Consider the following 26,541-nt stretch of genomic DNA (forward strand, 5'->3'; position numbering starts at 1 on the left):
TGTTATTACTTTATAGTGGTGAAGAACTCAAGTATGTAAAGTCAGAATTTTAGAGCTAGAAGTTAAAATTTATTTTTTTCCCCTTCACAGTAGGATTGAAAGAAAAACTCAGCTTATGTTAGTATTTTTCCTTGAAATAATGTGATTTCTTTGTCGGCATAGAATGGTAGATTTCAGGGGGGATTGGATATACAAGAGAAGAGTACCTTTTCATCTTGGTTTTTCAAAAATTTTTTTCTTTAAAATTAAAAAAAAACTTTTCATGTTGAAATTATTTTAGACTTAAAAGAGTGGTAAATATTAATACAATACAAAGAATTTTCAATACCATATCTTCATCCAGATTCTTCAAATTTAACATGTTCCATAATTTCAAGTAGGTAATTAATATCAGGAAATTTACATTTATAAAATACTAATATCTGCAGAGTGTATTCAAAATTTGCCAGCTGTGCCATTAATGTAATTTTTCTTGTTAAGTGTACAGTTAAGGTCATGTATTGTGTTAGTTTTTCTGTCTTCTAAGTCTCCTTCACTCTGTAATAGTTCTTCACCTTTGTCTTCCATTCATTTCATGTCTTTTGTACCTTGATCCTTTGAAGAGTACTAGCCAGTTATTTCACAGAGTATTCCTCAGTTTGGATATGATGTTTCTTAATGCTTAAATTTGGGTTATATATTTTTGAATATCACAAGTAATGTTATGTCCTTCTCAAATGCATCATATGAGGATATTCATGATGTCATTTTGTCCCATTACTTGTGATAAAGTGCCTGCCAGATTTACCTACTTCTCTTGCCTCTTTGTGCTTAGAATTATCTTATGGAGAATAATTTTGATAGTATATAAATAATGTTTTTTCTAATCATAATTTGGTCATCAGTTTTTAGCATCTTTTGATGATTCCTGCCTGAATTATTGTGGTGTTTGCCAAATGGTGATTTTTTTCATGATTTTTATATTTACTAGTTGATATTCTATAAGGAAAAGCTAAGGTTTTTATTCATTGTATTTTGTTTTAGGTCAGTGCTCAAAATACCAGTTGTAGGGACTTCCCTGGTGGTCGAGTGGTTAAGAATTTGCCTTCCAATGCGGGGGTTACCGATTTGATACCTGGTCAGGGAACTGAAAAGATCCCACATGCTGCGAGACAGCTAGGCCCGTGGGCCACAACTAAGTCCTGACACAGCCAATAAGTAAATACATATTTTAAAAATACCAGTTGTGTCCGACTCTTTGCGACCCCATGGGCTGTAGCCCGCCAGGCTCCTCTGTCCATGGGACTCTCCAGGGCAGGAATGCTGCAGTGGGCTGCCATTTCCTCCTCCAGCAGATCTTCCCAACCCAGGATCAAACCCGCGTTTTGTATCCTCCATTTCCTTCTTTGCAGGTGGATTCTTTACCACTGTGTGCTATTATCATCATTAGCCTTTAATTTTTTTTCATTTTTATTTAAAAAAATAGAAACTAATCACACAGTAAGAATCACTGAGTTCTTTAAGAATTCTTAAAGAATCATTATGACATGAATACAGAAAACAGCCCTTTCATCAACTCAGTTTTTTCATATTGAAGTCAAGAGTTTAATTTGTCTCAATTAACTGCTACATGGTAAATGCACAATAAATGTCTCATTTTTACTGATAGAAAAAATATCTATAATCATTGACGTGTTAGTATCTAGGTCAGCTTTAGTGGAAGTCCACTCCAGAATCCAGTCATATGCTGACTCAAGTGCTATTTACGTACTTTAAACATCATACTTTCTATAGTCTGGATCTTATGTGCACCTGTATTCATAGTTGTTCTTCAAGGGTAATTGGTCAGATTTTAAGTTCAGTCTGTCTTCCCTAGCTTTGTTAGTACATTTTTATTGATGTTTTTTGATTCTTTATTTGAACTAAGCCAGTGTTTCTCTAGAACATCTCGCTGCTGACTGAACAAAATTATTATTTTTTTGATCTTGGCATATTTTTAAATTTATGCCCTGTATTCTTGGGTTTAAGGCGTTTCTTGTCTTACAACATGACACTTAAGTATTTTAACACTTACGTATTTTATTTAATATTATAGATTAGAAACAATAGGATTGGTTTCTCCTGAAATTTAGCAGAAGTCCGTAAGCCTAGAAATTCTTTATATTTTTACGTAGATAGTCTAAAGAAGGGCCTGCCAAATCAGTGATACTGCCTAAGGAAATTTTCATGATATTTATGTATGTCATATTTATGTATGTATTTAACACTTATGTATTTTATTTAATATTATAGATTAGAAACAGTAGGATTGGTTCCTCCTGAAATTTAGCAGAAGTCCGTAAGCCTAGAAATTCTTTATATTTTTACCTAGATAGTCTAAAGAAGGGCCTGCCAAATCAGTGATACTGCTTAAGGAAATTTTCATGACATTTATTTTACCTAGTGCACATTTTTATTTCTGCATCTGTATATCATATTTTAATCCTTACTAACATATATCAAATACTTTTTTTGGTGAGATACTGTTCTAAGCCCTTTATATTTATTCTTTTAATCATTAAAACAACTCTGTGGCATAGGCACCATTATTATGCCCAAATGAGGCTTGGAGTTGAATAACTTGCCCTGGTTTTCATTGTTAGAGGCTAAGCTGTAATTTTAGTAGCGTACTAAGCACTCTTAGGTACTAAGCTTGTGATAGATTCCTGTTACCCTTTGTGACCCAGGCATTATTGCTGTTGTTCAGTCACCTAGTTGTGTCCGACTCTTTGCGACCCCATGGACTGCAGCACGCCAGGCCTCTTTGTCCCTCACCATCTTCCTAAATTTGCCCAAGTTCATGTCCACAGCATCGGTGATGCCATCTAGCCATCTCATCCTCTGACACCCTCTTCTCCTTCTGCCCTCAATCTTTCCCAGCATCAGTGACTTTTCAAATGAGTCAACAGTTTGCATCAGATGACCAAAATACTGGAGCTTCAGCTTCAGTATCAGTCCTTCCAATGAATATTCAGTGTTGATTTCCCTTAAGATTGACTAGTTTGATCTCCTTGCTGTCCATGGGACTCTCAAGAGTCTTCTCCAAAACCATAGTTTGAAGGCATCATTTCTTTGGCGCTCGGTCTTCTTTACCGTCCAGCTATTACAATTGTTTGTGATTACTGGGAAAACCATAGCCTTGACTATACAGACCTTTGTCTACAGAGTAACGTTTCTGCTTTCAGAACACTGTCTAGGTTTGTCATAGTTTTCCTGCCAAGAAGCAGATGTCTTCTGATTTCATGGCTGCAGTCAACATCTGCTGTGATTTTAGAGCCCAAGAAATACAGACCCAGGCATATAAGTTTGTAATTAAAGAGAGAGGAGACCCAAGGAAGTTTTGTTGTTAGAAGGGCACTGGTAAGGGAGACTCAGTTTATATGTGAATGTGGCATTTTTCTGAATATCTTATGTTTATATTTATTTTTAGAAAGCTATACAAGTATTAAAATGTGGGAAAACCTAAAAAATTATTCTTAGTAAATTAAAAGTAATTTTTCTCCCACCAGCTTTTGAATTTCTAAGGCCAGAGATTAATGAGTAGCTACTTAGAAGATAACAGTTACCTTGAAATTGACTTTAAACTTTTATCATTAAAAATGAAACACAAGAGGGTGCCATTTACCATGCCACTTCTGGTTTTTTACTTTTTATCTTTCTCTTTGTGAAATACAATGCAGCAACAACTGTATTATTTTTTTACTGTTCCCAAAGCCCATTAACTTGTTTTTTTTTTTTTTAATTTCTTAATTTCAGTTTGTAGATTATTAGTTTTGTATTGACCTTTTCCATGTAATAGATTCGCAGTATGTGTCTGCCTTGGGGCTTTCGATTCTAATTATAAGTAATTCTTGCTAACTTTAAAGTTAAGGAAGAGTTTTTTGAAACAGGTTTTTAAGTTTTCAACTAAACTTAGCTTTAATCTTAAAAATTCTTTTCCTAAGTTAGGAGCATATAGTTATAATGATATTTTGCTGCAAGACACTTTTAAAAAAAGTATTTACATTTTTCATAGGTGGTATTCAGTCAGTTCAGTTCAGTCGCTCAGTCGTGTCTGACTCTTTGCGACTGCATGAATTGCAGCACGCCAGGCCTCCCTGTCCGTCACCAACTCCCGGAGTTCACTCAAACTCATGTGCATCGAGTCAGTGATGCCATCTAGCCATCTCATCCTCTGGCATCCCCTTCTCCTCCTGCCCCCAATCCCTCCCAGCATCAGGGTCTTTTCCAATGAGTCAACTCTTCACATGAGGTGGCCAAAGTACTGGAGTTTCAGCTTTAGCATCATTCCTTCGAAAGAACACCACCCAGGACTGATCTCCTTTAGAATGGACTGGTTGGATCTCCTTGCAGTCCAAGGGACTCTCAAGAGTCTTCTCCAACACCACAGTTAAAAGCATCAATTCTTCGGCACTCAGCCTTCTTCACAGTCCAACTCTCACATCCATACGTGACCACAGAAAAACCATAGCCTTGACTAGACAGACTTTTGTTGGCAAGTAATGTCTCTGCTTTTGAATATGCTATCTAGGTTGGTCATAACCCTCCTTCCGAGGAGTAAGCATCTTTTAATTTCATGGCTGCAGTCACCATCTGCAGTGATTTTGGAGCCCAGAAAAGTCAAATCTGACACTGTTCCCACTGTCTCCCCATCTATTTCCCATGAAGTGATGTGACCAGATGCCATGATCTTAGTTTTCTGAATGTTGAGCTTTAAGCCAACTTTTTCACTCTCCTCTTTCACTTTCATCAAGAGGCTTTTTAGTTCCTCTTCACTTTCTGCCACAAGGATGGTGTCATCTGCATATCTGAGGTTATTGATATTTCTCCCAGCAATCTTGATTCCAGCTTGTGCTTCTTCCAGCCCACAGTTTCTCATGATGTACTCTGCATATAAGCTAAATAAGCAGGGTGATAATATACAGCCTTGACGTACTCTTTTTCCTATTTGGACCCAGTCTGTTGTTCCATGTCCAGTTCTAACTGTTGCTTCCTGACCTGCATATAGGTTTCTCAAGAGGCAGGTCATATGGTCTGGTACTCCCATCTCTTGAAGAATTTTCCACAGATTATTGTCATCTACACAGTCAAGGCTTTGGCATAGTCAATAAAGCAGAAATAGATTTTTTCTGGAACTCTCTTGCTTTTTCAATGATCCAGTGGTTGTTGGTAATTTGATCTCTGGTTCCTCCTCCTTTTGTAAAACCAGCTTGAACATCTGGAAGTTCACGGTTCACGTATTGCTGAAGCCTGGCTTGGAGAATTTTGAGCATTACTTTACTAGCGTGTGAGATGAGTGCAATTGTGCGGTAGTTTGAGCATTCTTTGGCATTGCCTTTCTTTGGGATTGGAATGAAAACTGACCTTTTCCAGTCCTGTGGCCACTGCTGAGTTTTCCAGATTTGCTGGCATATTGAGTGCAGCACTTTCACGGCATCATCTTTCAGGATTTGCAATAGCTCAACTGGAATTCCATCACCTCCACTAGCTTTGTTCGTAGTGATGCTTTCTAAGGCTTACTTGACTTCACATTCCAGGATGTCTGGCTCTAGGTGAGTGATTACACCATCGTGATTATCTTGGTCGTGAAGATCTTTTTTGTACAGTTCTTCTGTGTATTGTTGCCACCTCTTCTTAATATCTTCTGTCTCTGTTAGGTCCATACCATTTCTGTCCTTTATCAAGCCCATCTTTGCATGAAATGTTCCCTTGGTATCTCTGATTTTCTTTTATTTTTTTTACTTTACAATATTGTATTGGTTGTGCCATACATCTGTAATTTTGTTGAAGAGATCTCTAGTCTTTCCCATTCTGTTGTTTTCTTCTATTTCTTTGCATTGATCGCTGAGGAAGGCTTTCTTATCTCTTCTTGCTATTCTTTGCAACTCTGCATTCAAATGCTTATATCTTTCCTTTTCTCCTTTGCTTTTTGCTTCTGTTCTTTTCACAGCTATTTGTAAGGCATCCCCAAACAGCCATTTTGCTTTTTTGCATTTCTTTTCCATGGGGATGGTCTTGATCCCTGTCTCCTGTACAATGTCACGAACCTCATTCCATAGTTCATCAGGCACTCTATCAGATCTAGTCCCTTAAATTTATTTCTCACTTCCACTGTATGGTCATAAGGGATTTGATTTAGATCATACCTGTATGGTCTAGCGGTTTTCCCTACTTTCTTCAATTTAAGTCTGAATTTGGCAATAAAGGTTCATGATCTGAGCCACAGTCAGCTCCCGGTCTTGGTTTTGCTGACTGTATAGAGTTTCTCCATCTTTGGCTGCAAAGAATATAATCAATAGTTGGTATTACTCTGGTTTAAATATTGACAACATTTTTTCTAAGTTATAAGCAAATTCCAAAGTTTTGGCAACCACATAATTTCCCTACTTTTATATCAATGTTTATTAGCAGAATTAGAATTTTCTATTTTTGTTTTAACTTGTAATCATCATATATGTTAAACAAACAGGTAAATAGTAGTGACTTTGTCTAGTAGATGTGTTTTGGGCAGTGTTAGGTGCTTATTAGGGGTCAGTCACATAAGCGTGTGATACCTCTGTGACTGAACTACTTAAGCTTCAGAACCTGAGAGAAAAAAATGTGTTCATCGTAAATCACGTTGTCAGCATAAACTGTCTGGTCATGCTGGTACAGTGTGGCCCAGGTTCTCAGGCATACAGAAACACTCTTATCAGACAGAACCTTCCAAGGGCTCAGAGCTGGGGTCCCAGGAACCAGTCAGAGACTAGTCTGTAAGCAGTCCATTTTGGGGAATGGGTAGGGTTGACCAAGCCAGGCTTACTGAGTTACCCTTTTCCCATACAAGGTCATACAGGAATTCTAGCCAGAGTTTGAGTCCAGGTCAGTCTGATTCTAAAAGCCTGTGCTCTGTCCGTGAGTTTGAATTTTAATAATCTTTTATCCTGCTTCGCTAATTAAAAACTGCTGGCTCTGTTAGATGTGGCTGAGACTTGGACCGTGCCTGTCCAGCTTGACAGACACTTATGACGGGTTTTCTTTTTTCCTCATGTGAAGAAAGGGAGCCTGATTTGAGTATTTGTCAGTAGTTTTGTAAGTAATGGTGCTAACAATTTCTGGTTCTTAATAATTTTCAGTGAAGTTTATTTTGGTTATTACCATATTGAAAATTAGTTTAGAAGAGTAGTCTATAATTATTCCTTTTGTACTTAATACAGTTTTCATTTTAAAAAAGAGAAATGTGATAGTGGAGTTAGACATTTTAGTTCTCAGTTACAAATTGTCTGCCTTGTAGGTAATAGATTTGAATGAACTTGTATAGTTCTCAAAAGCTTTTAACCTTTTTTCTTTTCTTTAGGTATTTGTGGAAACACTAGACAAGTGTTTTGAAAACGTCTGTGAACTGGATTTAATTTTCCATGTAGACAAGGTACAGCTTCTGTATTATCAAATTTTCTAAAATTTTTATCTTAGAAAAATGTTAATTTGTATTTGTCAAAGTAAAAATAAATTTAGTGAATAATGCTATTTTTAATCCTTTATTCAGTTCATTAGTTGTGTTTACTACGAGCCAGGCACTGTGTTTAGTGAAGAAGCTTCAGACCCTGACCTAGAGGAATTCATATCTAGAGGATGAGATGAGAATGAAGGAAATTACATTTAAACTGGATTTTTTTTGTTTTGTTTTAGAAAAAAAGGTTAAAGGGTTCATAGATATTTCACAGACAGAAAAGGAGGGGATGACTCTACAGGCAGAAATATAAAATACATGCTTTTTATGAGGGGAAGATTTGATATTGATCAGGAAATCTAATTTTAACGTACCTTTACTCCCATGGATTTGGGACTTCATTCTGAACCAATTTAATTTCTTAAAACGAGTGTTTTTTAGCCTTGTTGCTTTGTTTGTTCATTTTGGGAGGGACAAAACAAAATAATTTTCTGCTTTAAGGGTGGTGGATTGGTAGGTGGGAGAGTAAAGACAAGGAAATCAATTAGAAGTGTACTGCAGTAGTCCAGGAAGAAATGAACTAAGGCAGTAGAGCTGAGATGAAAGAAGGTAAATTGATAGGACTTGATGGTCTATTGAAAGGAGGTGAGAGCGAGGGAGAATGACTGAATTCTTTAGTGTTATTGGCTGTTGGGGATAGGGAATTTATGAGAGATTCCACTTCTACTATACATGGATTTTTTTCTCTGTTAAGTTGATAAAATATAACATTGTTTTGAATGGCTAAATCATTGAATAAAATTGTTGGGAAATATGAAAACTTTAACAAAAAATTGTGATTTTTAGAAGCTTCTTTGAAATGTAATTCACATACATTAAAATTGAGCAGCTTTAAGCATACATTTTACTGAGTTTTGGCAAATGCATTTAGTTATGTACACTACCACAATGAAGACATAACAAAAAAATGCATTTTATTATTTGTGAACATCAGAAGAATACATTTACCATTAGCCAGTCCTTTAGGTCACATTTCTCATCTAAGTCATTTACTTTCATATATTGACTCATTTTGCATAAAGAACTTAACCTGGATATTTTTAAGAGAATTCTTTTTAGTTTTCTATTGCTTTTTTCTATTATCTATCTTATGCTATTTGCACTTACAAAGACTCCTGTTATTTTTAGGCCTTAGGGTTCACAATATTCTAAAGTATGTTTTGGTACATGGCTAAAATGTTTAAAATTCTATTTTTAAAATGATTGCTCAGAGATCATTAGATCAAATGACTGCTCAAATCATTATATGTTACATGTAGCAATTTTTTGAGAAAATGGAGGATTCTATTGTAAAATGTTGCAGTAGGAATAAAGTTGTTGCATTTGTAATAGAAAAATTTTCTTTAATAGAAAAATTAAACTCTTACATATATATACCTTCCATACATGACACACGGTGTTTTTATAACTTCTATTTTACATTAATATACATTCATTTTAGAAAAATCAGAAAAAGCAAATAAGAAAATAAATAGAAGCCATCTCAATTTCAGAGATTGTCTAGTATTAAAAGATAAGTTGAGGTACATTAAACATTTTAAGTTTATTTGCATAAAAATGGATTCAAATTGGTCAGCACCTAACCAGAATTGGTTATGAGCACTCCACTGATGCAAGCTAAATGAAAGGCGTTTATAGAGAAGAAGCAGAAGCAAAGCAAGGGAATTATCTGATGAAAGTGAAAAAAATGAAAGTTGCTTGAAAGTGAAAGTGAATGGCTATTGCATGAAAGTTGCTCTTTGCGACCCCATGGATTACATAGTCCATGGAATTCTCCAGGCCAGAATACTGGAGTGGGTAGCCTTTGCCTCCTCCAGTGGGTCTTTCCAACCCAGGGATCGAACCCAGGTCTCCCTCGTGGCAGTCTGGTTCTTTACCAACTGAGCTATCAGGGAAGCCCTGGCTGTTGCTTAAGCAGTTACATTATTTGGGAAAGCCAGGTTGGCTGTGTATGTTGGTTGGTCTTAGGTTTTGATTTCTTAACCTTGAGGCATTTCAGGCTTAGGTTTCACTTTGCTCATGCAGACTGTTAATGTATTAGAACCACCCCGGTCTAATCACCTCCTTGTTTAATTGACACTCATTTCAGTTCAGTTCAGTCACTCAATCGTGTCCGACTCTTCGTGACCCCATGAATCGCAGCACACCAGGCCTCCCTTCCATCACCAGCTCTTGGAGTTCACCCAGACTCATGTCCATCAAGTCAGTGATGCCATTCAGCCATCTCATCCTCTGTCGTCCCCTTCTCCTCCTACCCCCAATCCCTCCCAACATCAGTCTTTTCCAATGAGTCAACTCTTCGCATGAGGTGGCCAAAGTACTGGAGTTTCAGCTTTAGCATCATTCCTTCCAAAGAAATCCCAGGGCTGATCTCCTTCAGAATGGACTGGTTGGATCTTCTTGCAGTCCAAGGGACTCTCAAGAGTGTTAGCATTTTAGAGTATGTGTATTTCTAGATTTTTTGGTACAATTAAGTACACAAGCAAATATGTCTTTATAGGATCATATATATAGTAAGTAGCCTGTTCATATCACACAACCATGTATCACTGTTTTGGAACCTGCCAAAATTAGCTGTGCCTCTTCTTTCTGGCCTCAAATCTTGTTTTAATTTTTCTTCAATGCAATGAGAAAAAGTTTCAGTTTAACAGAAGTTACAGACCAGTCAAGTAGACATTTCTTGTCCCTATTAGTTGTTGATGTTCAGCTGCTAAGTCGTGTCCAACTCTTTGCAGCCCCATGAACTACAGCACTCCAGGCTCCTCTGTCCTCCACTGTCTCCTGAAATTTGCCCAAACTCATATCTGTTGAGTCAGTGATGCCATCCAACCATCTCATCCTCTGCTGCCCCCTTCTCCTTTTGTTTACAGTCTTTCCCAGCGTCAGGGTCTTTTTCTGTCCCAATACTCTCTATCTAAAACAATGCTAGTCTTTTTTTACCACTTCTGTGAAAGTAGGCTTGTTTTCAGCTGCCAAGCAGCCCTGGACCTTCTAGCAGTCAGGGATCTCCTAAATATCTTAGCTCATTTCTTCTTAGGGGCAAATTCTGCACAACCTTCTGAGTGCTGTTAGACCATATTTGGGTAAAGGAAAGAAGGAAGTTGTAAAGAATACCCATTCTGTTATCAGTCAAGATGGATTAGTTTATGTTGCAGTAACAAATACCAGATTATTTCTAATTTATGCAGTATGTTTATCTTGTCCTACATGCTGTCTCTCTGGGATCCATGGTAACAGTATCAGTTTTTATGTTAGAGAGAAATGAGTTTTCATGGGTAAATTTATCTGCTTTTTTGCCAATGTTTTACCACTACAAACTTGGATCACTAACTTTCACATGATAATTTCCACGTGATCTACCAACCAACCCCTAAGCCATTGTCTTTTCCTTTATTGTGATTGTTGTTGAGCTTCTCGTTACCAGCCTTTAAGTAACAGTTTCTTTATCAGTCACATAAGCTAATATTTGTAGTCACCCTGAAGAATGGAACAGTACCCCCAACCCAAATTTATTTGGATGTAGAGACTGAAGATACCACATGTACACCAAGAAGATCTGATATGAGAAGGTTTATCAGTCACATAATAAGCATTTAGGGGGAGAACAAGAACAGTGACTATCTTGGGGTTTTATGTGGTTAGCGGGTTGGGACTAGAATGAGGGTTTCCACATGTAGCTCAGGTCTTGCACAGTTTGAATTTCCTGGCAGTGTAAAGGAAGGAGCATATGGACTTTCTTATCAGTTCTCCCAGATGTGGGCAGGAGAGGAAGGGAGAACAGTGGGGCTTGCAAGCTGTCAGCAGGCAGACATCAAAAATAGAGTCAGACTCTTTATTACAGTTTAGTTACATTGCAGTCATAAGATCTAAAATATGAGTAACTTGGTTTATTTCTTACTTACATAGCCATTGTGGGTTTACTAGGAAGGTCTGCTTATTTGCTCAGTTGTGTTACCTGCCCATTTCCTGCACAGCCTGGCTGTAATTGAGCAGCCCCAGGTTGTTGCTGCTACCGCAACACACCATCAAATCCCAGGGCAAAGATGGTAGGGCTGAAGATTTATAAAGAGCTTGGTTTGGAACATGTATGACTTTGACATTGACAGCTATAATGTGCTCTATTTCTCCCTGCTTCTTACCCGCCCCACCCCGCCAAGAAAAAGATCAGAGTAAGGGAGATCTGATTGGAGGCCTCAGTATCTTTCCTACCCTTCGGGCCAGGAGAATGAAGAATTAAGAGCTAAGGTGGTTTCCTCTAGCCCACTCTCACTTAAGGAGTTTCATAGCCAGTCCTTAAACCACAGGATATAGGATGAGAGTCTTCTTTTCCTTCCACCAACAGAAGAAATGAACCTTTAAGAGATTTCAGCAACCACGCCTAAGTACCAGTGAGTAAGCAGAGAAAAAAAAAAAAAAGAAATACTATGTTATAAAAAAAAATAGAAAATTAACATGTGATGCAATATTATTAACAGATTTTGCTCAAATTTCACAAAATCTTACACTGATGTTCATTGCTTGTTTTCTTTAAAAAAAAAAAAAAAAAGCCATCTCAACAAGAGAAATGAAAAATAGGCTGAACAATCAGTAAATATGCTCCATGAGAAAGCATGTGTAACTACTAGAGGAGTTAATGGAATTTCTGAAAAAGGAAAAAAATATCAAAATTAAAATTTTCAATGGATAAATTTAAACAGACACATCTGAGTAAATAGAAAGGTAGAACCCATTGTCCATATTGTAGCATAAAAAGTCAAGAAAGACTGAAAATGTTATCTGTGGTTAATGTTATATGTTCATGGTTAAAAGTTATATGTGGTTAGTATTAACTGCATACTTACAGAACCAATTACTTCCTCAGAGAAGACTTTCTTCAGGTTCATGACATTATCAGGTGAAAGTTTTGATTTATATAGCACTTTGATATGTCAGCTATCCTCCTGAAGAATAATTAAACAAAAATTTAATGTATTTTTAGATTTAATGAAGTTCTAATTAATATATTTTGAGAGACAAAAAGATTGAAAATGGAAAGATAGTTTACAGGTCAAGGAAAATGGAACAAGAAATATCCAATATAGAAGAGAGAAAGACTGAGGCATATTCAGCAATTTTAAAAATGTATTAATTAGTAGTATGTTATAATATATTAAAGTATGTTGTATGCTTTCCCTTTCCATTTTGCCTTGAAAATTGTATCAAAATTTTGATGGACTAGCAAAATATACTCTTAATTCCTTTCAAAATCATTTTCAAAGTTATCATACTGTAGACTTTTCTTTCACGATATAATGTTAAAGAGAGAAGTCTATGTGGAGACTGTGCTCTTGAGCAGCAGAACCTGCTCAGTTGCATCAGTCTCAATGTTGACCACATGCCTGTAGAACCAGGTACTTCCTTAGGCAAACAAGCAAGTACTTCTTCAGCTTAATGACATTACCAAGTGAAAGTTTTGATTTGTATAATACTTTGTAATGTCAGCTAACCTGTTGGAGAATTAATTATACAAAAATTTAACGTATTTTTAGATTTAATAAAGTTCTGATAAGTACATTTTGAGAAGATCTATTTCTGAAGGTAAGCTCTTTTTTTAATGTTGGTGTGACTCCAGTAAAACCCAAAGACATCCATTTTCTTACTTAAAGTTTTTCATTATAGCTTTTCTTTTATTTATAAATACCTGTGGAGCTAAAGCATGATAAGAAAATATCATATTTCATTGATTCTAAAATGCTGATTTTCTTTCACATTTTTGAGATCAGTTCAGTTCAGTCACTTGGTTGTGTCTGACTCTTTGCAACCCTATGGACTGCAGCATGCCAGGCTTCCCCTTCCATCACCAACTCCCAGAGCTTGCTCGAATTCATGTCCATTGAGTCCATGATGCCATCCAACCATCTCATCTTCTGTCATCCCCTTCTCCTCCTGCCTTCAGTCTTTCCCAGCATCAGAGTCTTTTCTAATGAGTCAGTTCTTCCCATCAGGTGTCCAAAGTATTGGAGCTTCAGTTTCAGCATCAGTCCTTCCAATGAATATTCAGGACTGATTTCCTTTAGGATTGACTGGTTTGATCTCCTTGCTGTCCAAGAGATGGATTCTTCTCAGGAGTCTTCTCCAGCACCACAGTTCAAAAGCATCAATTCTTCAGCACTCAGCTTTCTTTTAAGTCCAACTCTCACATCCACACATGACTACTGGAAAAATCATGGCTTTGACTAGATGGACCTTTGTCAGTAAAGTAATGTCTCTGCTTTTTAATATGCTGTCTAGGTTGATCATAACTTTTCTTCCAAGGAGCAAGTGTCTTTTAATTTAGATCAATATACATTTACAATTCTATAGGTTGTCATAATTTAATTAGCAGCATTTTTCCTTTTCAGTGGTTCATAAAGTAATGATGTTTTTAGTATTCAAATGTAAAGTTAGTGGAGGTGATGGGATTTCAGTTGAGCTATTTCAAATCCTAAAAGATGATGCCGTAAAAGTGCTGCACTCAATATGCCAGCAAATCTGGAAAACTCAACAGTGGCCACAGGACTGGGAAAGGTCAGTTTTCGTTCCAATCCCAAAGAAAGGCAATGCCAAAAATGTTCAAACTACTGCGCAGTTGCACTCATCTCACACACTAGCAAAGTAATGCTCAAAATTCTCCAAGCCAGGTTCAACAGTACATGAACCATGAACTTCCAGATGTTCAAGCTGGTTTTAGAAAAGGCAGAGGAACCAGAGATCAAATTGCCAACATCCACTGGATCATCAAAAAAAACAAGAGTTCCAGAAAAACATCTGCTTTTGCTTTATTAACTACACCAAAGCATTTGACTGTGTGGATCACAACAAACTGTGGAAAATTCTTAAAGAGATAGGAATACCAGACCACCTGACCTGTCTCCTGATATCTGTATGCAGGTCAAGAAGCAACAGTTAGAACAGGACATGGAACAACAGACTGATTCCAAATTGGGAAAGGAGTATGTCAACACTGAATATTGTCACCCTGCTTATTTAACTTTAATGCAGAGTACATCATGTGAAATGCTGGGCTGGATGAAGCACAAGCTAGAATCAAGATTGCCAGGAGAAGTATCAATAACCTCAGACGTGCAGATGACACCACCCTTATGGCAGAAAATGAAGAAGAGCTAAAGAGCCTCTTGATGAAAGTGAAAGAGGAGAGTGAAAATGTTGGCTTAAAACTCAACATTTAGAAAACTAAAATCATGGCATCCGGCCCCATCAATTCATGGCAAATAGATGAAGAAACAGTGGAAACAGTGTCAGACTTTATTTTTCTGGGCTCCAAAATCACTGCAGATGGTGACTGCAGGCATGAAATAAAAAGGTGCTTAAAAAGAAGAAAAGTTATGACCAACCTAGACAGCATATTAAAAAGCAGAGACATTACTTTGCCAACAAAAGTCCATCTAGTCAAGGCTATGGTTTTTCCAGCATTCATGTATGGATGTGAGAGTTGAACTCTAAAGGAAGCTGAGCACTGAAGAATTGATGCTTTGAACTATGGTGTTGGAGAAGACTGTTGAGAGCCCCATGGACTGCAAGGAGATCAAATCAGTCAATCCTAAAGGAAATCAGTCCTGAGTGTTCATTGGAAGGACTGATGCTGAAGCAGAAACTCCAACACTTTGGCCACCTGACGCGAAGAACGGACCCATTGGAAAAGACCCTGATGCTGGGAAAGATTGAAGGCGGGAGGAGAAGGGGACAACAGAGGATGAGATGGTTGGATGGCATCACTGACGCGATGGACATGAGTCTGAGTCCGCTCCCGGAGTTGGTAATAGACAGGGAAGCCTAGCATGCTCCAGTCCATGGGGTCACAAAGAGTCAGACACAACTGAGTGACTGAACTGAGCTATACTTACATTTGAAGAAATACCAAAATGTGAAGTGAGATTTATTTAGACCACTTAGAATTATAAATACAGGTATTAAAGATGACTTTAGGTACATTGTTTAAATTTCTTAGCAAATATGTATATTAGCATTTTATTATCAAATTAGTAAGCATATGACCCACGTAAGTACATAGGTGGAAATGTTCTAGCATATCTTAAATATGTCATTTCATCTTAATTGGCTATTCTGTCTCACTTAAAAAATCTAAACAGTACTATAGTTTTTAGAGTAAAGTTGTAATTCTGCTGTGCCTCCTCTTCACCCCTTTTCAAAACTCCTGCTCCTTTTGCAAGAGGAGAAGAAGAAGATGTTCTTTGCAAAACACATTTGACAGAATATTTATTGAGTCCTTCACACTTTGCAGGGTTATGTGAAAACTATTTCCTTACCCCAGTCCTCAAGTAGCTCACACTTGTTTTAGGAGGACGTGTGATACCTGTGTGCCTCTGTCTTTTTCTCACAGGCACTCAGACAGCCATTAACACTGCAGTGTTACTCATATGTTTCATTATTTTAAAATTAAAATAATAATGCTTACCTTCCTTTAGAAACAAGTCAGATAACACTGAAGGCTATATGATTAAACATGAAAGCTCTTCTTCCCTCATCCCCTCCGTGCACCAACTCACCCTTACCGCACGGTGCTCCCAGAAGTCATTCCTCTTAATAGTGTATTTATAAAATAAATACTTTGTATTTATTTTCAAGGATATGCATAGTTCTCTTGGTTCGGTGAATGATTATGTTTTTATTTCACATAATGTTCTATGCCTTGCTTTTGTCTTCATCTCTCTTTGCTGCTGCTGCTAAGTCACTTCAGTCGTAGTCTTTTAATTTGACTACACTAATATCTTACTACAGGGGTAGTCAAGTAAAACATGGCATATACAATATTTCACTTAAGAATGAAGCTGATACATATATATTGATATGGAAGGACCGGAGAAGGCAATGGCATCCTACTCCAGTACTTTTGCCTGGAAAATCCCATGGACGGAGGAGCCTGGTGGGCTACAGTCCATGGGGTCCAATGGTGCCAAGGACCTCATTTCTAGCATAAATTACAACAAAGTAGCTTTTATGTTTTGAAAACTAGTGACAGTCCATAGAAAGGACTCTATGTAATTTGACCTCCTTCCATTTCTTTGGTTTTAGATGCTTGTTTCTACTTGACTTATAACTGTTAAAAAGTGAAATCTGTTTGATTTAATCTTCATTTACTCTCCAATGATTATATAGGCTTTACTCAACCAAGATGCTGCTGTCTGTAGCACTATATATAAATCTCTAATAAATGTGGTTTATTGATGGGGTAAACTGTTACATATAAAAAGAATGCCATGTTTTTTAAATTTTAAGATAATTGAGATAAATGATTTTGAAGAAGAAAAAGTGTTGTCATATTGTCATCTAATACTTGTTAGATGCACTTATTAGAGGCCAACAGTGGACATTATGCTGCTGCTGCTGCTAAGTCACTTCAGTCATGTCCGACTCTGTGCAACCCCATAGACGGCAGCCCACCAGGCTCCGCCATCCCTGGGATTCTCCAGGCAAGAACACTGGAGTGGGGTGCCATTGCCTTCTCCGAGTGGACATTATAATGCTGTATAAATAATAATAAAATAATACAGAGACCACTTAAACTTATATGTTGTAGTAGTTTTAAGCAGAAGTCTCATGTTCTTCAGTTCAGTTCCGTTCAGTCGCTCAGTCGTGTCTGACTCTTTGTGACCCCATGAATCGCAGCACACCAGGCCTCCCAGTCCATCACCAACTCCCGGAGTTTACCCAAACTCATGTGCATCAAGTCAGTGATGACATCTAGCCATCTCATCCTCTGTCGTCCCCTTCTCCTCCTGCCCCCAATCCCTCCCAGCATCAGGGTCTTTTCCAATGAGTCAACTCTTCACATGAGGTGGCCAAAGTATTGGAGTTTCAGCCTCAGCATCAGCCCTTCCAATGAACACCCAGGACTGCTGTCCTTCAGAATGGACTGGTTGGATCTCTTTGCAGTCCAAGGGACTCTCAAGAGTCTTCTCCAACACCACAGTTCAAAAGCATCAATTCTTCAGTGCTCAGCCTTCTTCACAGTCCAACTCTCACATCCATACGTGACCACTGGAAAAACCGTAGCCTTGACTAGACGGACCTTTGTTGGCAAAGTAATATCTCTGCTTTTCAATATGTTATCTAGGTTGGTCATAACCTTCCTTCCAAGGAGTAAGCGTCTTTTAATTTCATGGCTACAATCACCATCTGCAGTGATTTTGGAGCCCAGAAAAATAAAGTCTGACACTGTTCCCACTGTTTCCCCATCTATTTCCCATGAAGTGATGGGACCAGATGCCATAATCTTCGTTTTCTGAATGTTGAGCTTTAAGCCAACTTTTTCACTCTCCTCTTTCACTTTCATCAAGAGGCTCTTCACTTTTTGCCATAAGGGTGGTGTCATCTGCATATCTGAAGTTACTGATATTTCTCCTGGCAATCTTGATTCCAGCTTGTGCTTCTTCCAGCCCAGCATTTCTCATGATGTCATGTTCTTCATTGACTCATAAAAAGAGTTGTTGTTCAACAATGTAAAAGGTGGCATGCTTGTCTTCTCTTATCACTCACAAATATTCAGCACCTTTGAGTTACCTCTTAAATTACTTAAATACATACGTGGCTGTTGCCTTTAATATTGTTCCTCTGAACCAAAGAGTTCCAAAAAGCTTCCAAAGAGAAGCTTTTTTTTTCTCTAGCAATATATGCTTGTGTTAAAAGTTTTCAAGACAAATGAATAAAATCTATAGAAGAAAGTAAGTCTTCTTTCTTCCTCAGTCCTCCAGTCCCATTGCTTAGGTAACTACTATCTATTAAAAAATATTTATAACACGTTGTACACCTATTTGAATGGCTAAAGTCCAGAACATCGATAACATCAAATTCTGGTACGGATGTGGAGCAACAGGAATTCTCATTCATTTCTGGTGGGAATACAAAAAGGTAGTCACTGTGGAGGACAGTTTGGCAGTTTCTTTTCAAAAAAGTAAACCTACTGTCATCATACAATCCAGCAGCTGTGCTCCTTGGTGTTTGCCCAAAAGAGTGGAAAACTTCGGTCCATACAATAGCATGCACATGGATGATTATAGCAGCTCTTTTTGCAGTTGCCAAAACTTGAAAGTAACCGAGATGTCTTTCAGTGGTAAATGGAAAAACAAGCTGTGTTATATGCAATCAGTGGAATTTTATTCAGTGCTAAAAACAAATTATCAAACTATGAAAAGACATTGATGAACCTTAAAATAGATATTGCTAAGTATAGGAAACCAATCAGAGAAGGCTATGTACTGTATGATTCCAACGGTATGGCATTCTGGAAAAGGCAAAGCTATGCAAATACTGAAAAGATTAGTGATTGTCAGAGCTGGGGAAGGAGGGGAATGGATGAATACATGGACCATAGAGGGTATTTTGGGTACTCTCTGGGACACAACAGTGATGGCTGTTTATCATAGAATGTAGAACAGCAGAAGAGAGCTCTGAGAGCGACTGTGACTTCGGGTGATCTTGTCTCAGTGTAGGTTCATTGGCTTTAACAGATTCGCCACTCTCAGTAGGCAGTGTCTGTCAGAGGCCAGGGCTGTATGTGTGGGATAGCCTCTGTACCTTCCTCTTAATTTTGTTTTGAACCTAAAACAGCTCTTAAAAGATAAAGTCTTATTTTAAAAATGATTTATGTGCCTTTCCAGAATTTTTCTGGGTATATCCAAGTGTGTGAATGTATGTAATGTTTTTAGTGTACCTCAATGGGACTATATTATAGATATTGTTCTGTCCCACTCATTTGTTCATTTAATAACTATATTCCTGAAGAATCTGTATATTTCTATCATTATAAGGTGTGTGATAATATGGTAGACTCACCATTTTAATTTTATATTTTTGTTTGCTCTTACCAACAGTTTCATTGATCGTTTTTATACATGTATCTGGCTCCAGTAAGTTTTATTACTTTATTAAGTGACAGGCTCGTTTTCTCTTGCCTGTAACTTTCAATTCAATTTTTATTTTCTTGTAGAACTATGAGAATAGTGTGTACAATGTAATCTCATTTGTGTACATTAGATATGCACACACATATAACGAGTATGTGCGTCAGTTTTCTGGAAGGATATATAAGATACAAGTAACTGTGATTATCTTTGAATAGAGGGACCTAATAACAGAAGCAGAGGGTGGTAGAGACTGTTTTTATATATGTTTATGTTTTTCTTATATGGTGAATTTTTTAAAAAGTAAAAATGAAATTTAAAAGTTATGGTCTATGTCCAGAAGAAGCTGTGTGGTTGGGTAGATAGGGCATTTTTTTCTTTAAAGCAAAAATACATCGTTAATGTGGTATTTGCCACTTTTTAAACACTTAAAAAAATTCATAAAAGAGAATGAAAACTTATTGAACTTTTAGGTGAACATCAAAGCAGTTTAGTAGATGAGTTGTATTATAAGCATATTGTTACCCTTTTATTTCCTTAAAAATCTGGTTTTAGTAAGATTTATAAAACAAAATACTGAAATATGTCATCCATATGAGTTAGGGCTAAGCTGAAGGCAGAGCTTATCCTCTTTTTCTTACTAAGTCAGCCAAAATTCTTCCCAATTCTTGGAACATGAATTTTTCTGTCACTGGACATGTTCACCTTCTAAATTTCCTCTCCTCATATGCCATACCTTACTTTGGACACATGGCATGCTCAGTCCATGGGGTTGCAAAGAGTTGGACACGACTTAGCAACCTAACAACAGCAACCTGGATAGTATTGGAGTAGCCTCCCAGTTTGGAGAAGGTGATGGCACCCCACTCCAGTACTCTTGCCTGGAAAATCCCATGGACGGAGGAGCCTGGTGGGCTGCAGTCCATGGGGTCGCTAAGAGTCGGACACGACTGAGCAACTTCACTTTCCCTTTTCACTTTCATGCCTTGGAGAAGGAAATGGCAACCCACTCCAGTGTTCTTGCCTGGAGAATCCCAGGGACGGGGAGCCTGGTGGGCTGCCGTCTATGGGGTCACACAGAGTCGGACATGACTGAAGTGACTTAGCAGCAGTAGCAGCCTCCAAGTTGATAGTTCTCTTTCCCAAACTGTTCATCTCCTTGGATTTCTACATAACTTATGGTACCTCCTCACTGAGAATACCATCTTTATGCATTTATTATCTTTGTAATGACTGAGATTATGTTTAGGAATTTAGCTCGTATTTTCTGTCTTTTCAGGATCTAAATTTGCTTTCATAAGGATTTTTTTAACTTTGAGGACAAATTTGCATACATTCTTAGAATTTGTTGCTTACAACTCACACTGGTAGGCTGCTCGTATTTTGATACCTCTAAACTTAGCAGACGTTTCAGTATTACTGAAATCTACAGTTCTACCAATCTAGTGCTTGTGATCTAAGATGTTTTGAAAGGCAGTAGAACAATGTGTGTAGGGATGAAGCCACAAGAAAGCCTGAGCAAAACGGGACTGGTGGAATTGCTACACGTTTATCACTGTTAGAAGTCATGCTGTCTCATGAGAATTTGTTTTACAAAGAAGAGAGGAATTTCTACTGCTAAAAGAGAAGTTTTAATGAATCTCTTTCCCCTCAGTTCAGTCACTAAGTCCTGTCTGGTTCTTTGTAACCCCATGGACTGCAGCATGCCAGGCTTCCCTGTCCATCACCAACTCCCGGAGCTTATTCAAACTCATGTCCATCAAGTCATTGATGCCATCCAACCACCGCTGTCATCCCCGACTCCTCCTGCCTTCAATCTTTCCCATCATCAGGGTCTTTTCCAGTGAGTCAGTTCTTAGCATCACGTGGCCAAAGTGTTGGAGTTTCAGTTTCAGCATCAGTCCTTCCAATGAATATTCAGGAACTGATTTTCTTTAAGATTGACTGGTTTGATTTCCTTTCAGTCCAAGAGACCCCCAAGAGTCTTCTCCCAACACCACAGTTCAAAAGCATCAATTCTTTGGTGCTCAGCTTTCTTTAGAGTCCAACTCTCACATCCATCCATGACTACTGGAAAAACCATAGCTTTGACTAGACGGACTTTTGTTGGTAGAGTAATATCTCTGCTTTTTAATATGCTGTCTAAGTCATAGCTTTTCTTCCAAGGAACAAGCGTCTTTTAATTTCATGGCTGCACTCACTATCTGCAGTGATTTTGGAGCCCAAGAAAATAAAATTTTGTCACTGTTTCTGTTTTTTCCCCGTCTATTTTCCATGAAATGATGAGACCAAATGCCATGATCTTCATTTTTTGAATGTTGAATTTTAAGCCAGCTTTTTCATTCTTCTCTTTCATTTTCATTAAAAAGCTCTTTAGTTCCTCTTCACTTTCTGCCATAATGGTGGTGTCATCTGCATATCTGAGGTTATTGATATTTCTCCCTGCCGTGACTTTTCTTTCTGAACACTTTTTACACATACAGTTCTTATTAGCTATTATAAGGTAATTTTATCACCTAGTTACCTTCTTAACCTTTAACTGATTTTCATAGATTGACTAAAAAATAGTACTTATTATGAGTAAATTATTTCATTTATTATTGTTAACAGAAGAAAACAAGGTATTGGACTTGGATCAATCAGATTTAGGTTTGAGTCATTAATTTGCTACGTATTAGCTTATGTATCTTGAGTAAGCTGGTTTATTCTCTCAGTGTAACAGGTTAATGTGAGAATTAAGTCAGATATTGTAAGTCCAGCAGCATCAAAACAGAGTTTTAATAAATGTTATCTAGTAACAGAAAGGATATTAGTTGAAGTGATGATATTTAGTACTATTTTTTAAAGCTTCTGTAGCTTCTGGTTTTATTTTGTTTGTTAAGGAAGAATAATTTGTAGAATTTTTCAGAATTGGAGTGTGAAGTGTCCAACTTTCCAAAATGAAACAGTAGTAAATAATGATAAGATATTTTAAAAATCATGAATATATTTGCATGAAATCCTAAAAGAATGAAAATTGAATAGCTTAATTCTATATTTAACTTTTTTAAAGTTTTTGTTTAAAAAGAAAACCCTGTAAGGTACTGTGCTACAGTACCATTCATGAATTTGTTGAATCCCTATGAAAAGTCAGTGAAGTAGCCATACTGTTCTAACCTCTGTTTTACAGGTAACAGACAGAGAGGTCAAGTAACAACTGAAGGGTGAACAGCTAATAAGTGATAGTCGGTATTTACACCTATCTGATTTCACAGTCTCCATTCTTAATGCTGCCACATTATTTTAAAAAATGTGTATTATAGCACAGTATACTGCTCTTGACACCCACTTCAGCTTTGAATTGGTGATTTTTGATTCAGTAAATTCCTTATGATAAAACACCTGGGTTATAGTTTTTCTCCCCAATGGAAAATGATATTTTTGTCATTGTAATGTTTTTGATCATGAAAAATCTGAGTAATTAGATATGTAGAGAGAGCTTTGGGGTAAAAGTATTATTAAAAGTGAAAGGTGCTCAGTCTTTCCAACTCTTTGTGACCCCATGGACTGTATATTCTCCTAGGCAGAATACTAAAGTGGGTAGCCTGTTACTTCTCCAAGGGATCTTCCCAACCCAGAGATCAAACCCAGGTCTCCTGCATTGCAGGAGTATTCTTTACCAGCTAAGCTACAAGGGAAGCCTAAGAATACTGGAGTGGGTAGCTTATCCCTTCTCCAGCAGATCTTCCCGACGCAGGAATTGAACCAGGGTCTCCTGCATTGCAGGTGGATTCTTTATCAACTGAGCTATCAGAGAAGCCCAAAAGTATCATTAAAGTACCTATAATATAAAGAAAGCACCACTTCCTATAAAATAACGAAAGCGCCACTTCCCAGGTGGCGCTATGCTATGCTATGCTAGAAAGAAAAGTAAGTGAAGCCGCCCAGTCATGTCAGACTCTTTGTGACCCCATGGACTATAACCTACCGGGCTCCTCCATCCGTGGGATTTTCCAGGCAAGAGTACTGGAGTGGGTTGCCATTTCCTTCTCCAGGGGATCTTCCCGACCCAGGGATCGAACCCGGGTCTTTTGCATTGCAAGCAGACTCTTTACCATCTGAGCCACCAGGAACTCAAAAAGGGCGTGTTGCCTCCCCATCGGGAATCAAATCCCAGTCTTCCGTATGACAGGCAGGAATACTCAGCACTATACTAACAGGATGCTAAGTCATTTCAGTCTTGTCCGACTCTGTGCAACCCTTTGGACTGTAGTGCGCCAGGCTCTTCTGTCCATGGGATTCTCCAGGCAAGGATACTAGAGAGGGTTACCGTGCCCTTCTCCAGAAGAATCTTCCTAATATAGGGATCAAACCTGCATCACTTGTATCTCCTGCCTTGGCAGGCAGGTTCTTTACCACTAACGCCAAAGAATCTGCCTGCCAATGCAGGAGACAGGAGAGACAGCAGTTTGATATCTGGAAGATCCCCTGGAGAAAGAAATGGCACTCCACTCCAGTATTCTTGCCTGGAAAATTCCATGGACAGAGGAGCCTGATGGGCTACAGTCCATGAGATTGCAAAGAGTCAGACATGATGGAGCAAATAAGCACAATATTAAAAAAAAAAAATTTTTTTTGCTTCATTTTAAATCTAGAGCTAGTAGTAAGGCCAGATAGCCTTATTAAGTACTCGAGCATAAAACAACTTAATAATTATTGATGAAGAATCTAGTATGTAAGGCCCTAATAGGTCATTTTTTTAGCTTTAATTTTGATTCCATAATCATGGTAGCTAATGTTTGTAGATTATTTATTTTGGGGGCACTTCCATGGTGGTTGACCTCACTTAATCTTCTCAACACTCTAGGAAGGAGATATTATTATCATCCCTGTTTTACAGCTCATTAAACTAAGATTTAAAGAGGTTTGTATAATTACCTAAGGCTTCACAGCAGTGACATAGTGTATTATAAACTCTCACTCCAAATTATTTTTATTTTACAGCTCATAAAACAGACACAGCAGTATTTGAAAGAAAAATTACTGGAATCATGAAACATAGTTTTCTTTATGGATGTGTATTATATTTTCCTTTAGGTTCACAATATTCTTGCAGAAATGGTGATGGGGGGAATGGTATTGGAGACCAACATGAATGAGATTGTTACACAAATTGACGCACAGAATAAACTGGAGAAATCTGAGGTGAGAATGGAAAGTGCTCTAGTTACTGAAGGGAGTGAGCGTGATCATAAACTATGCATGGTTTGTAGCTTTCACTGTTTGTCCTTCAGTATCACCCTTTAGTACAGCTGGTAGGCTTATTCAGTTTTGAAAATAAATGGAATATACACATTTTAGTATGTTAAATGTTCTGTGACCACTATCCACCAAATAGTTTTGTGTATTCTTTTAGCCACAGTCATAATTGCTTTGAGTAATAAATAAAATTTCCAATTCTTATTGCTTAAAAAAGAAGTCATTTACTTGAATAGTGGAATCAGTATTTGTTATGTTCTTAGTCATTAATTATCCAAGAAATCTTATAACTGGTTTTCAAAGATACTTGAATTTAATGTTTTATAAAACTATTTCTGAAAAAGGAAGGGAGAGAAAATGGAATTCTCATAAGGAAGTAATATTAATAATAGGTGCTTAGTAGGCCTGGATGTACATTGAAAAAAAAAGAAATTCAGCACTCTAATCTTTTATTTCTGGATCCTTGTCAAAGGTCACTGACACGTTAGCCAAATCATATATACTTGATACAATGACACATGTATTCATGGCTTTTGTTGAATTCTAGAAGAGCAAGATTTGGTGATATACAGCTGACTTTGTGCTGTTAGGTTGAGTGAATGAGGACCAACCAGCACTTTAGCCTTGTGTAAAACTATAATTGCATGCTTCTTCCCTCAATAACAAGGCTGAATATCAATAACAAAGCTGAATTTATCAATAACAAGACTGAATATAACAGGTGCTGAAGCTGAACCACTCAAGTGGGCATTATTTTAGTGGTCTTTTATTGCTGTAGAAGAAATTTAGAAGGATGAATAGTCTTGATACCTCATTTAGCACTATACATGTTTGAGGATACCCTTACCTCTGATATTTATAGTCATAACTCAGAGTAGAAAACTAATTTTATTTATAATTATTAGTAGAGGTGTTCAGATAATCTAAAGTAAATATTACTATAAAAGCAGAGAGATATTAAAAATATGCTAGTATTGATTTACAACAGGTGAGTTGTGAAGAATTTTTATCTTGTTGGCTCTTTAAAGGATCAGCATAACAAAATGCTGTGCTCATTGTAATTAAATGAAATACAGGATGGTGGATAAATCTGAAATCTGAGGATTAGAAACAGTTGAAGTTTTGTATAAAAGCCTTTTCCAATGTTCTATTTTAAATTAAAGTAAGTCCTACATTCCTCCTTACCTCAGTCTATTATCCTTCTTGGTTTCCCAAAGGAAGGGCTTGAAATGGGGAAGAACTTAAAATTATGACTCTTCTAAGTAATTGTATATATTTTATATGTTCTATAACCAGTTTTTAAAATACTGGTTTTTGAAAAGGGAAAACAAACTAGATTAATAGAAAAAATTTCATTTTAGGACAAGGAAAAGGGCTCAGAATATTTAGAATATTTAGAGTTGGCTTGCAATGGATTTTTCAGTATGGCAAAAGATTTACTATAAGCTCTAAGCTATAGTTTTTAAGGTCTTAAAATGATAATTTATGTAATCTTAAACTTTGCTTTGCAAAACTGTATGGATATAGATTTTAAATGCTAAGACACAGACAGTGATACAGTCCCTTAATAACTAGTCCAAAATGAGTGGTATGTGGTAATTTATAAATTCTATGTAATCATCTGTAAAAACATATCAACTTCTTGTCTGGAATTTTCACCTTTCCAGGTATTTAATTCCTTTCCATTGGTGGTGCCCTTCACCCCTTTTCCTCCTTAGTTTGCTATCTGTAATATTGATAGAAGTCATAAGAGACCTATAATTATTCCATAATGGATATTTGCTTTTTGATTGTCCAGTAAAACTTTGTTAATAAGCCAGTTTTTCTTATCTATAAAGAGCAGTAAAATACAGAATTGATGTTTTCAGTGGAAATGGTTATAAGAATATTACAACT

At 37.2% G+C, this 26,541-nt stretch overlaps 1 protein-coding gene across 7 annotated transcripts in view; it reads left to right on the forward strand.

Moving 5' to 3' along the window:
• Positions 1-26,541, forward strand: part of AP3S1 (adaptor related protein complex 3 subunit sigma 1) — a 79,148-nt gene that overhangs the window by 43,424 nt on the left and 9,183 nt on the right. For 4 of the 7 annotated variants that reach the window (XM_061429940.1, XM_061429942.1, XM_061429945.1 and 1 more), the window contains exons 4-5: positions 7,355-7,426; positions 24,484-24,591. In XM_061429940.1, the coding sequence (XP_061285924.1) occupies positions 7,355-7,426; positions 24,484-24,591 (180 nt within the window). The remainder of the gene's footprint in view (positions 1-7,354; positions 7,427-24,483; positions 24,592-26,541) is intronic. The other 3 variants (XM_061429944.1, XM_061429941.1, XM_061429943.1) reach the window with 2 other exon arrangements.

This window comes from Bos javanicus, chromosome 10 (genome assembly GCF_032452875.1).
Source record: "Bos javanicus breed banteng chromosome 10, ARS-OSU_banteng_1.0, whole genome shotgun sequence".
NCBI classification, from domain to species: domain Eukaryota; kingdom Metazoa; phylum Chordata; class Mammalia; order Artiodactyla; family Bovidae; genus Bos; species Bos javanicus.